Source organism: Crinia signifera, chromosome 7 (assembly GCF_055691185.1).
Source record: "Crinia signifera chromosome 7, ASM5569118v1, whole genome shotgun sequence".
NCBI lineage: Eukaryota > Metazoa > Chordata > Amphibia > Anura > Myobatrachidae > Crinia > Crinia signifera.
The window spans coordinates 125,796,897-125,811,052 of NC_139223.1; the positions used below are offsets into that span (position 1 = coordinate 125,796,897).

General features: G+C 44.2%; 1 protein-coding gene across 1 annotated transcript in view; it reads right to left on the reverse strand.

Moving 5' to 3' along the window:
- Positions 1–336: 336 nt before the first annotated feature.
- Positions 337–14,156, reverse strand: part of CFAP65 (cilia and flagella associated protein 65) — a 97,385-nt gene continuing 83,565 nt past the window's right edge. The window contains exons 30-33 of the mRNA XM_083153732.1: positions 7,663–7,797; positions 6,150–6,434; positions 2,133–2,267; positions 337–1,326 (exon numbers count right to left, since the gene is read on the reverse strand). Of these exons, the coding sequence (XP_083009858.1) occupies positions 1,215–1,326; positions 2,133–2,267; positions 6,150–6,434; positions 7,663–7,797 (667 nt within the window). The 3' untranslated portion in view covers positions 337–1,214. The remainder of the gene's footprint in view (positions 1,327–2,132; positions 2,268–6,149; positions 6,435–7,662; positions 7,798–14,156) is intronic.

The following is a 14,156-nucleotide window of genomic DNA, read 5'->3' on the forward strand; positions in this document are numbered from 1 at the left end:
CGATGGGCTGCAAGCTTAAATGCATTGATCAATTCATGAACTAAAACCCCATTATTTATTTATTGATTATTTGAATTTTAAGGTGAGTTAGTTTGTTGTAGTGAGTGCTGCGCCCCCTGTGTTTGTATTTACTAGAGTGTGTGGTCACAGGCCAATGCACCCCATCCTGGGAAGTGGGTGCTGTTTGCACCCCATTCTTAGGAATGGTGAGTGTGTTGGTACTTCTGTATCTCTATATATATATATATATATATATATATATATATATATATATATATATATATATATATATCAATTTATAAATCTGAATTTTGAAAAACATAACAATAAATCCTCTGTAATCACAATCATTTTATTTTACCTTTGAACTGACCGATATCGCATGAGTAGCATGTTTCATATTCCTGCATTTCCACATAATGAATTCCTATCAATGCTGAATCGTCAATGTTTGGAAGCCTTTGGAAGGCAATATGAGGTAAGGCCTTATAGTCACAGCACAGAAAACAATTGGAGAATTATCTGTAAATTACTGGTAAGATCTTTTGCAGTATATCCTATACACTTTGGAGGTGCCAAGTTTGTGGGGGGCAACGCGTATGAAATGACAACCTATCTGCTCACTAGGGGGTTTATTCTAGTTCATTCTTTCTGACAAAATCCTTCTTAGATGGACAAAACCATGTGCACTGCAGGGGGCAGATGTAACATGTGCAGAGAGAATTAGATTTGGGTGAGTTATTTTGTTTCTGTGCAGGGAAAATACTGACTGCATGATTTTACACTTCAATATAAGTCTCACTTTGAAGAAAAACCCCACCCAAATCTAATTCTCTCTGCACAAGTAACACCTGCCTCACCCGCAGTGCACATGGTTTTGTCCATCTAAGAAGGATTTTGTCAGAAAGAATGGACTAGAATAACCCCCTAGGTGCTATTGGCATTAGAGAAGCGCTTTGTTCCTTATGCCTCATTGATGTTTCTAGCGAACTGAATATCTGATCCACTTACACAATGGCTGTCTCCACTATGTGCAGGCAAAAATATCTGATCCACTTACACAATGGCTGTCTCCACTATGTGCAGGCAAAGGTCACACTTACATTTATGAGCACATTAGCTTTATTACTAATTATTTTTAATTGGCAATGGATTAATGAACGCTGTGCTGAGTAACCTTGTGATATTACACTCTGTGGTGGACAGAGAGTCCATTACTGAATATCCATAGAAAGAAGAGGTCTTGGAGCTGCAGGCAAGTTAGAAGCTGCTGGTACATTGTGTGCTATGGATGCTGCCCGGGATGAGGAGCTCGGTGTGATCCCCCTGTCAAACACAGACGCAAGATATATTATTTGTTCACAAAGCCACAAACCTTTGGTGTTTACACAGCTGTAAAGTGCTGAGCGTCTGTCACCTGGGACAGTGTCTTCTATGGAGAGGTGCAGTAGGATGAAATTCATCACTGTACTCCAAATCTATCATGTTTGCAGACAATCTGTTAAATTACACATATATTGGTTAACCTACTCTTACTGCTACTAATATTAATTCACAAAATGTATACCTATCCAGAACATTTAAAAAAAAATGCTGCCATTTTTTTTGTTGTAAAGGTGCCCACACACTAGAACGATTTTTTTGGCAGATTTCCGATAAATCGGCTGATATATATTGTCCGATGTTTACCGATAATCGGTTGATTATCGGCCAATTTTTTTTACCGATGCGCACTCCCGTGGATCTTTTGCTAAATCTTCTGATCTTACGTGCTGCATGAAAGACCAGAAGATTTAACAAAAGATCCATAGGAACACACACAGGATCTTAAGAACAATCTTTGGTAAAGATGTGCGCTTGCCTGAAATCTTTTGTCCAGGAAAGGCAAAAGATTTGAAGGCTAATTTATGCGCACATCTTAAGATCGCAGATCTTTCTAGTGTGTGGGCACCTTTAGAATAAACTATGCAGTTTACCCTAACCCAGTAGTACACATTAGTAAAGAGCGAGTTTCCCGATGGTAGGACCCCCATAAGGATTCTGAGATATACAATAGTGGCTTTCTTTCACTTTTCAGTAGCAAAGTGACAGGATTATGGACTACCTAACTCTGCACCAGCACCAAGACACACCTGGGGGTCACAGGAGGTAGGGCGATGACACGAGGACGGGTTGTGAGTACAACTTCTCCACGGTTTGCTTCAGTCATAATGTTCTGCAAAGTGTTCTCCAGAATGGCCTCTGCAAGGTGGCTAAATATTGGTGTCCTGGAAAAGATGTTCCAAAATGTCACAATATTTGGGTACAGTACAAGTACTTTCTGAAAATGTTGAGAGGTCAGTACAGTCACAGAAGTAACCTCCAAATGGTAAAAGGAACCTTTGACACATTCCTTTTAATAATCTTCCTGCTGGGTGGTGGTGGGGGGGTCTTTTAAAACTGGTTTGATACATGCAAGCTGAAACCTCCTCTGAATAGAAAGGTGTAACCATGTTTAGGATCTGATTGTGTTACACTTTGCCCAGTTTGGGATTAAGCTGTGCACCTTGCTCCAAACAACACAACAGCCTTGTGTACCCTTATGAGGCTCTGACACCAATATCAAGAAAAAAAAAATCTATAGCACTGTATGAGCTGGATATTGGGGGGGATATACAATAGTCTATGAAAAAAATGGAAAACATTTGTAAAAAATATATATGTAAATAATAAAGTTTATTGAAAATTTCAAATTTTTACAAAAATATTTGTAATTTATCCCTGCAATTTCATAATAAAATAGCGATATTTATCATAATATAATCTCTTCCGATACAGTAATTTCCTACTTTCTTTCTTAGATTCTAGTGAAACAATTAGAAAAAAAAATCTTCTACAGTATGTATTATAACGTGTAACAGTAACACTTTATTGTGACGTTAACTAAGCCAGGCTCACTTATTTATATTTAGCATAAGAAAAATACTATAGAGTAAGGAGCACAAAGATGGACAAACCTAACCAAAAGACAAAACTCTGAATTACTAGAATTAATAAAACAAACATTTACAATACCATCCTACTGTCGGCTTACATGGCACAAAAGTATGTTGGGCTTTTATGTTTTTGTATGTATTTGTATTTTGTCTATATATATTTAGCAGCACGGATGGTGTAATGGTTAGCATTACTGCCTCACAGCACTGAGGTCATGCGTTCGATTCCCACCATGGCCCTAACTGTGTGGAGTTTGTATATTCTCCTCGTTGTGTGGGTTTCCTCTGGGTACTCCGGTTTCCTCCCACAATCCAAAAATATACTGGTAGGATAATTGGTTCCCAACAAATATTAACCCTAGAATGTCTGTGTGTCCGTGTACATGTGGTAGGGAATATAGATTGTAAGCTCCACTGGGGCAGGGACTGATGTTCAAATATTCTCTGTAAAGGGCTTCAGAATTTGCGCGCTATATAAATAACTGGTAATAATAATAATAATAATATGTACAAATATGGGTGGATCCACAATTGTTACATCTTTCTGATCTTTCATTGTTCATGGATTGAAATTCAGTTACTTCATAAAGCCCATACACACTGGGTGACTTTGAGCTAAAAGTCATTTAAAACAGGAGGTTTGAGTGGCTTTCAGCTCATAGCCGCCCAGTGGGGATGAGCGGTGAAAAGCGGTGAGTGGGAAAGCCGTTCATCCACCAGCAGATGAGCGGCTTTCAGGATGGCTTTGCATAGTGCTCCGCTATGCAACGCCGTCCTCCCCTCCTCCGTCGGCGCCAGGCAGGGGGAAAGCCGCTCAGTGTGTATGCACTGAGCGGCTTTCCCAGCAGCGATGAATGCGATCATCGCTGTCCATACACTCTGGGCATAGTCGCCCAGTGTGTATGGACCTTTAATGGTTTTGGTTATTAGGTCGACATTAACTAAGGTGACATTGACAAAAGGTAGACACAAGCATTAGGTCAACATGGCAATGGTCGACTCATGAAAATGTCAACATGAGCTGTATACAATGACTTTCTTTCAGATATTTGATTCATACTTTACGAGCAACGTGGTCTACAATTTAGATTGGTAAAGTGTGCTCATGTGAAGCGCGGCACCATGGCCGAAGCATGGCGAGCAAAGCAAGGGTACGCCTTACACTAATTGAGGGTCCATGTCGACATCAACACAAAGATGTGAAATATCATGTTGCCCTTTTCCTGTGTCGACTATTTGCTTGTGGCAATCTTTTTGTCACCTTTGTCGACCACATGCATGTTGACTTTTTCATGTTGACCTTTTCTTCTTTTGATCTAATGACCCACACCTGTCTATACTGTGGGTATATCAGACGTACATATTGGAAAATTGACGGAATACAGGATTAATATATGAGGTGTGATTCGCCCTTTTTGTTTGTGGTAAGGAGTTTGCGGTAAGGAGATGTTCATAGGTGTAAATGTAGTAACAATGAGTTACATAGACCTACATGGAAAGAAGGAAAATGATGTCCCGATTATTAGGACTGTTTGCTATGTGATCTATTAGTGCCACCTGGTGGTCAGCTCTAGAAAATGACATAATTCAGTGTCAATTCTCCTATACCCTTGATGGCTAACCTTGACACTCCAGCTGTTGTTGAACTACACATCCCAGCATGCTCTGCATCAGATTTAGCATGGCCAAATATCAAAACTAAAGCAGAGCATGCTGGGATGTGTAGTTTAAAAACACCTGGAGTGTCAAGGTTAGCCATCAAGGTCCTATACCTTACAATAAGATGTAGTGCGTATCCTGGCCCTCAGGACGTTGGCAGATGGAAGACTGGTGCCATAATCCCGACAACTGTCAGGATACCATCAGCTGACATCCCAAATTTATGTATCAGGAAAGGGCTAGGGTTAAGCTGCTTGAGGGGAGGGTTAGGTTGCAGGGAGTGTAAGGTTTATACTGCAGGGAGGATAAGTTTAGGGTTGAGGAAAGAAGGGTTACTTTGAGGGAGGGGAGAAGGTTAGCATACCTACCGTACAACTGTCAGGATAATTGACATCTTGATTCTAAAAACCACAAACCTTGTGTTGTCCAGGGCCCCCACAAACCTTAATCTGGCCCTGGTCTCAGAGGTAGATTTATTAAGCTTGTGAAGTGATAAAGTGTCTGGTTTTTATCACCGGCCAACCTGTCATTATTTAAACCAAGCCTGTAATGGAGCTGATTGGCCGGTGATAAAAAACAGACACTTTATCACTTCACCAAGCTTAATAATCTCCTTGTACATTTGCATGCATAGATGTACATAAGGGCTTAAAATATGTCCTCTGTCCAGTTTTGAAGGTCAGATGTGCAGATGGGTGCATAGAAAGATGAGCTGTGAAAATGACAGGTTTTTATAACAGCATAGGTTAAAAATATTATAGAGCGAGAGTAAGGGATCAGAATAAGAGGACAAGAACTACATTGCTGGGGGTCAAAGAAGGAGGAATGAATTGGCTGGAATTGCAGTATGGATAAAGTAGAAGGGCTATGTGGTTCTCATCAACAACCCCCCCCCCCCCCCCAAAAAAAAAGCCCATACTCCATACAGTACGTAACCATCGTCAGTGGCATCCAGCAGGGGCCTCCTGTTTGAACCCTAAACTTGTGCTCTCTATTGTACGGGATATATACGGTATATATACAGAGACTGACGCCGGCATTCCAATGGCGGGCAATCCCGACATGGGTCAGGTAAATATACTTACCCCCTCTAACCCTCCCTCCTGCAGCCTAACCCTATCCCTCAATGCTAGTGCCTAACCCCCATACCTTGCCATCTAAACCTAAAGCTTGCTGTGCCATCAGCTGTCTCACAGCAAACATGGGGCAGTAAAATCGTGGAATTAAATCACCTTCTTGCAGTGTTCCCTGGGCATTCATTAGACACGCACCTGATAGTGGACCAGTGAGCAAGCACTCTCAGCGACATCACACTCAGTCTATGATCATGTGAAGGAGGGTAGAGTGGGGAATGACTAACAAAGTTTGGTTAGAGCTGTGATCTAAGCAATAAAAGGCCTGGTCATGTATATAGTTGGATATTTAACTTGATGCTAGTGGTCTGTGTTGGAAAAAGCCACACACTAATGCCAACTGATACAAGGTCTATCACCCATAGCCCCAACCACCTTTTACCTTTTAATCTTCTCTTTCATTTCCTCCTTTAAACAAAGCAGATCTGTGGTTTCAGCCCTCTCATGTGTGACATCTGGCACTGGATGAGATGCTGGTGACTTCTCCATGTCCTTCTCCTCCTCATCTGCTGCAGCTGGGGTCTGCATTGACGTTACACCCGAAATCTCAGGGATGACTGTTGTACCTGGGCATATATCTGGGCTGTGCAGTTGGCTGAAGTAAGGGAGAGGATCGTCTTGTATCTGTTCCAGGGCTTCATGAAACTGCTTGTCATCCAAGAGATTTCTACAAAATGGATACTGTATACTTAATAGCTGAGAGCTTTACAGGGTCATAAACTAGATCTAAGGAGGTGATATCCAGATATCAGTTGGGGCACTCAGTGGACAGCTGGGTTTTCAAGCAGCAGCTACACAGGATGGGTAGTCACCCCCCATAACATGAACAAGAGGCTAAAGAATGGAGTAACTGCGCTGAATATAATCATTGTGTGCAACAATATAAAACATTAAAAAACTATTTAATAATACAATTGAAATAAAAAATTGTATAGTCCAGAAGTCCAGTCCTCTATTGCAATGGCTGGACCCACTGAGTGCAGCAATTGCAATAGAGTGTCCTTTCCTATTGGGCCCCAATGTAGAATAACCACTGTAGATTGTTACTGTAATTTCCACTCCATCTTCTTATCCTTGGTTTGGCTTAAAGAGGTGGTGTTCCTCCTAGTAGATGATGGTAAGAAAGAGGGTACTGTGGTAATGGTATGCCAGGAACGGAGGATGGCGATATCTGCGTAATAGTTGGTTCGTGTGTTTTGGCTATACCAGGGCTGGTTTGGTCACTGGCAAATTGGAGTGGGAGTCTTTAGTTCATAAACTAAATCTCTATTGCAGATTACAATTTATTCTGTAAGCCCCCTACACACTAGCAAACTCCTCACCGACACCAATATTGGTGGCGACGGGGACCCGGGCATGGTGCCGACCTCTGCAAGTGCATACACACTTGACTATGTGGGTGAGGAACGGAGCGACGGCCATGTTGCATCTGCAGCATGGCCATCCTTAACAGGGACCTCCCTTGCCAGAACATGCAGAACGAGAGGGGGGTTGTTAATAATGTGTGAGAGCACGCATCGTTAACGATATTGGGTGTACACACTAGATGATATTGTGAACAATACTGCTCAGAAAGTCCTTTCTGTGTGTATGTGGCCTAACAATGTCAGGCCTTTACTGTATGACTGCAGTGCTGGTTTAGTGCTGTACAGAAATACATGGATATTAGGCAATATTAGAAGGCGTAATTAGGCACTAAGCAATTGGTGTGTATCATGGTATTTACAGTGCAATATATGGAATAAAGCACAAAATAAGATGACACAAGAGGTGGTCGGTCTGGGCCAGGTTGCATTAGAGAAGTATATATGTGATAGCCAGTAAAGGTGCATACAAACTGGGCGACTGTAAACATCGTCTAGTGTGTACCCAACTAACCACTTGTGTCTCATTACCTGATTATTCCTGCCATTATGTCTCTTGTCATTTCCTGTTGTACCCTAGTAGGTTTTACTGGATACCCATCTGGCTCTCCTGTCTCAGGTTGGAGGGTGACAGGCGCAGGTTTCTCGACCTTCTTTTTGGGTAGTCTATAGAGGAAACAAGTAAAATTACTCCATGCATAGATATAGTATTCATACTGAGGTCTTAGCCCGTTAGCCAGTTGATTGGTGAGAGTGCTCTCTGCTCTCTCTCAGCCAATCAACGGGAGGCCTGTCTTTTGAAATTTTTTGTCAAATGTTGCCACCACACAGCACCTGCTGCTCAGCACTTCCTGGACACTGCCTGCCCAACCGCTGCATGCCCACCCCCTTAGCACTCAGCGCAGCCTAGACCCCGTTGCTGGACCCTGTACGTCACCACTGGTACACCTATGGATTGGACCCAACTCATTGTGGATGCTAAAAAGCACCCACGATGTGCCACTGATGGGTCCGGACCGATAGATTGCACCTGCAGCAGGTTCAATCTGTCGGGTGTCAAACACATCCGATTTGGGGCGAATTCTCGGGTTGATCCGTCGGTATCGGGGAAATCGTCCCAAATCGGATAAGTGTATGGGTACCTTTAACTCCCATTTTTTAAACATTGCGCTGTCACCTTCCACTTCATCTCCACTTTATCTCTTCACCAGGCTCAATACCCACTGTGAGCTGTATTCAGTAAAAGTAGCGCATAGAGGTTGCTCTCTGTTACTAATATTCTTTATGCAGCAAAACCTTTATTTAATTGACTTTGGATCTAATCCACTAATTAACAAGAATAAAAGCCTTTGCCCTGAATTGATTATAACGAAAAATAATTATAGACGGGTGTAAGGTGCCACTATCGTGGTGAATTAACACCAACAACGGTACTTAAACTTACACTCCGTTTTGTGGCCGACATGCCGTGTGGTGTGTACACACGGTGAGATTTGACATAAGATTTTGACTATATAGTCAAAATCGCATGCAGATCGCACAGGTTTTTACCTTGCGATCCCGATGCGTTCTCCCGGCACAGAAGAAATCGAAACCCAGATAGACAGGGCAGCAATGACTATATAGTGAAAATCGAATGTAGATCGTATGAATTGTATGTAAATAGTACAGAGTTAGCAAAGATTGCATAGCACTCGAATCTTAAGTCAAATAGCAAGGGAATCTCACCGTGTGTACACTCCATAAGTGCGACATAGTACGGCACTTACTCACGCGAAAAGATTGCCTTATGAAGTACTTAGTACTATCCATGCAATATACAAGCAACTCTTTTTCTGTTTTGCCAGATTCTATAAAATTATGCAGTCATAACGTCAGCACTAGTAGGTCAATACTGATGATGCCGAACTCATTAATTCCCTATATGGTTCAGGAGACAATTATACATTACAAGACATTAGCAACATTTCAGTACCATCATGCTGGCGGTGGGGGTTGTGTACAATGGGCTGCTGCTTTACTGCTGTGCTCCTCCCCCTGGTTGCCTCAAAATACAACCCAGCATCAAAAAAGCCTGGGGAGGACATCGAGAATGTCAACATAATATACTTTACCCCCTATCAAGTTAACCTGGATGGCCATTGAAGATGCAAATGCTTGCTGCCAGGCCTGGATTTCCACTTTTTGAGTCAATGAAAAGTTTCTTCTATATAACACTATGGCCCTTATTCAGATCGCTTCGCTCGAACGCGTACACGGGCTGAAGCGAATGTACCAAACCCGCCAAGCGAATGGATCGGCCGCGCTGCCCATTCGCACACCGAATTTGGCCGATCGGCATGCGAGCGGATGTTTTATGTGAACTTCCATTAGCATGCTTGTGGGAACCTCCCCCATCATTCGATGGTCGATGGACCATCCAACGATGTGGAAAGCACTCGCCCATGCACAAGTGTTCTAGACCACTCGTACATATGAGCGAAGAAAAGCAGGGATATGGGTGGGCAGCTGACATCTGATTAAGTCAGCTGTCCGCCCCCCGTACGCACGTCACAAATGCATCTCCATTCGCACGCCCTGCGTTTTCATGGGAACGCCCATGAAAGGCAGGGAAGCGGTACATCTGTCAGAACAGACTTAGGTCTACAGTCATTAGGTCGACCCCGGAAGGTCGACTGTTCCCAAGGTCGGCAGGGTTAAAGGTCGACATGACTTAAGGTCGACATGGACCAAGGTCGACATGGTTTTAGGTCGACAGTCATTAGGTCGACATGAGTTTTTCACTGTTTTTTTTACCCGAATGTCGACACAGTCAACATGGACACAGTTGGAGTCGAACCGCAGCCCCTCGCATCGCTCGCTTCGCTTGCGATGCTTCGGGCACGGTGCCTCGCTGCGCTCGGCACACTATTTTATTCTCCCACCACGCCCTAGTGGATGGTAGGGCATGAAATACCGCCTGTTGGCACATGTCGGCTCAAAAAACAGTGAAAAACTCATGTCAACCTAATGACTGTCGACCTAAAACCATGTCGACATTGGCCCATGTCGACCTTAAGTCATGTCGACCTTGAGCTATGTCGACCTTTAACCCTGTCGACCTTGGGGACAGTCGACCTTCCGGGGTCGACCTAATGACTGTCGACCTAAGTCTGGTCTGACAGATGACCGTTTCCCGAAAGGCAGGGCGTGCGCATATGGCAATGACCCTGATCAGGCCGCAGCGTCCCTCTCCACCCCCTGCTCGTAAGGCCAGGAGTGAGCACTCTGCGACTGGACTTCTCACCGAGTTCGCACGCTCCCTGCGTAGAGATATGCACAGAAATGGGTCTGCGCATGCGTATACACGCAACATGGGTACGCTGGCTGAATTCGCGTCCGAGCGAAGCGATCTGAATAAGGGCCGAGATCATTAGCAGTTTATGTGGACTGACATGCATAAGGGAATTAAGACATGAGAGCGTGAGCGTGGCCATCATGGATGTAATTCTGCCATCCTAGGCCTGGGCTGCTGTGGTCAGTACAGAAATCAGAATCTGCTGAGTGACTCACTGACTGACTGAGGAGAGAAATATGAAAGAGAATGAACACATTTATTCACAGAACAAAATAACTGCTCACTCCATTATACTGTGAAAAGAGTCTGTTAGAGTAAAATACAGCGTGTAACCCTAAAATTAGACACCTAAATGTATTTATTGCTTACATGTGAAGTCACCATTGATGCTACACTGTTATTATTGATGTGAATATGTATTAGAACAAAACTGAACGAGTATACAGGTCATACATCCACACGTTAGTTGTGCTGCTGCACAGAAAACACAAATAATGATACAGAATGTGATAGAGATGGTAGGTAGTTTATGGTCCAATATTCATGTGGCCAATGTGATTACTCAGTAAGCATAATGGCACTGAATCCACACTAGTACCGCACCTGCAATGCACACATACTGCTGGAAATCACCACAGCTTAGTTATTACATTCACACAACCGTTTCCTCAAGGAATTCAGTCGATATTTCGAAATTAATTAGGTGGACAGTCAATAGGTCGACCACTATTGGTCGACAGACAAAAGGTCAACACTTGAAAAAAGGTCGACATGGTCTAAAGGTCGAGACAAGCAATGGGTCAGCATGGAAAATGTCGACATGAGTTTTTTGTGTAATTTTTTTTTTAAGGCGGTTTTTCATACTTATCTAAGTGGACACAGAGGGAGAATACAATAGTGTGCTGAGCATAGCGAGGCATAGTGAGCACGGGGAGCCATGTGAGGGGATGCGGCACACTTATACAGTGTCCAGGTCAACTTATGTTCACATAGACACGCATAAAAACACATGGAAAACTCATGTTGACCCTATTTCATGTCAACCTTTTCCATGTGTCGGCCTTTACTTTTTCATGCGTTCATCAATATTGCTGAACCGATTGACTTTCGGCCTAACTACTGGCGACCCTATGACCCATACCCTTCCTGACTTGGCTGCCATATGCATGCATAAGACAAAATACGCTCCATAGGTTGACCGTTAATAGGTCAACACCATATGGTTGACGTGCACAAGGTTGGCATATGGTTGATACAAGCAAAATGTTGACATGGTAATGGTTGACACAAGAAAAGGCCGTCATAAGTTTTTTGTTTTAATGTTTTGGACCTTTCCATATATTCCCATCTGTGTGCAGCAGTAGCAGAGTGATCACCTGGCCTTATGCAATGAGTGTGAATGGAGCCCCGTGAGGGCATGCAGTCATTTGGAGTCCACACGATGAGTGGGAGTTCACTCTGGAATGGCGGTGTATACCTGATCACTGGGCTCCGAATATAAGCATCTGCCCTATCAGGTCTGAATTACGCCCCAGGTCTAATGTGAATGTATTCAGGGAACTCACAGGGTGCACACACAGGCTGGACGATTTTGACTAATCCATTCGGTCAGGCGATTTCGATTAGATAGGTGATTAGCCAGAATCACCCGTAAGTACACTGCAGGTGATAGTGATGCGCGGCCCTGCAGTGCTGCTATCGACCAAGTAGACTGTGCCGGAAAGTCAATGTTGACCGCACAGTGTATCAGGCTGTACACATGGGCTGCAGCTGGGGATGGCTACTTCTTGATGTTTGACTAAGCCAAATATGTCAAAATCTCTGAGGCCAAGCCTGTGCCTATACCCCTTTAGACAGGGGCGGATTGGGAATTAAAACCAGCCCGGAAAATATCTTGAAGCAGCCCTAATGGGGGTGGGGTTTTGCTTGCTGGGGACGCGCCCGATTTTTTTTGGGGGTGTGGCCCATCAATATAGGGGTGTAGCGTTTATTCTGCAGGCTGGGAAGATAGAGACGGGGGGGGGGGGGGGGGTGACAGTGGGTCTCCCAAGAATGCTGGGAGGGGAGATGCAAGGTGGCTGAGAACAAAGGAAGGGGGGACTTGCACAGGGTGGCACAGGATGCAGAGTGTGAGGGGGGCATGGTGGCACAGGATGCAGGGTAGGAGGGGATGCAGCGAGGGGAGTCACAAAGTGGTGGAGGATGCAAGGAAGGGAGACAGTGATGCCCATTATACATATGCCACACCCCGTGATGCCCATTACACATATGCCACACACCGTGATGCCCATTACACATATGCCACACACCGTGATGCCCATTACACATATGCTACACATCGTGATGCCCATTATACATATGCCACACATCCTGATGCCATTATACATGTGCCGCACATCCTGATGCCATTATACATGTGCCGCACACCGTGATGCCATTATACATAGAGAACACACCGTGATGCCCAATATACATATGCCTCACACCGTGGTGCCCATTATACATATGCCTCACACCATGGTGCCCATTATACATATGCCAAACACAGTGATGCTCATTTCACATTTGCCTCACACCGTGGTGCCCATTATACATATGCCAAACACAGTGATGCTCATTATACATATGCCTCACACCGTGATGTGAATTATACATATGGCACACACTGTGATGTCCATTATACATATGCTACACACCTTGATGCCCATTACACGTATGCCGCACACCGTGATGCCATTATACATATTCCGCACACCCGATGCCCATTATACATATGCTGCACACCGCAATGCCATTATACATATGCCGCACACCCTGATGCTCATTATACATATGCCACACACCCTGATGCCATTATACGTATGCCACACAACGTGATGCCCATTATACATATGCCGTACACCGCGATGCCCATTATACATATGCCGTACACCGTGATGCCATTATACATATTCAGCATACCCTGATGCCCATTATACATATGCCACACACCCTGATGCCATTATACATATGCCGTACACCGTGGTGCCATTATACATATGCCACACACCCTGATGCCCATTATACATATGCCACACACCCTGATGCTCATTATACATATGCCGCACACCCTGATGCCATTATACATATGCCACACACCGTGATGCCCATTATACATATGCCACACATCCTTATGCCATTATACATATGCCCCACACCGTGATGCCCATTATGCATATGCCACACCGTGATGCCATTATACATATGTTGCACACCGTAATGTTCATTATACATATACCACACACACCATGATACCCATTACAGATATGCCACACACTGAGATGCCCATTACATATTATGGCACATAAGCGCCGCTTACCGACATGCTCATTCCAAGGAGGTTTAATGCTTGTTGCCAAGGGGGTTTACATGCTCCTATCCAGGGGAAGCAGTCTGACAGCCAGGCAGAGAGGGGTGTGCTGCCCGGCTGTCTAAAGAGGGGGTCCGCAGTGGCTGCAGTGAAACAGTGTGACAGCCGGGCAGAAGAGGTGGGCTGCCCGGCTGTCTTTAGAGCGGGCCCTCAGCTGTTTGAAATTGTGCGATGGGTTGCCAGTCAATAGGAGCACACATTTACATGACACCCCTGCCCAAGCACACATTTACATGTCATCCCCTGCACATATAAACATGTCACACACACCCCCCCCCC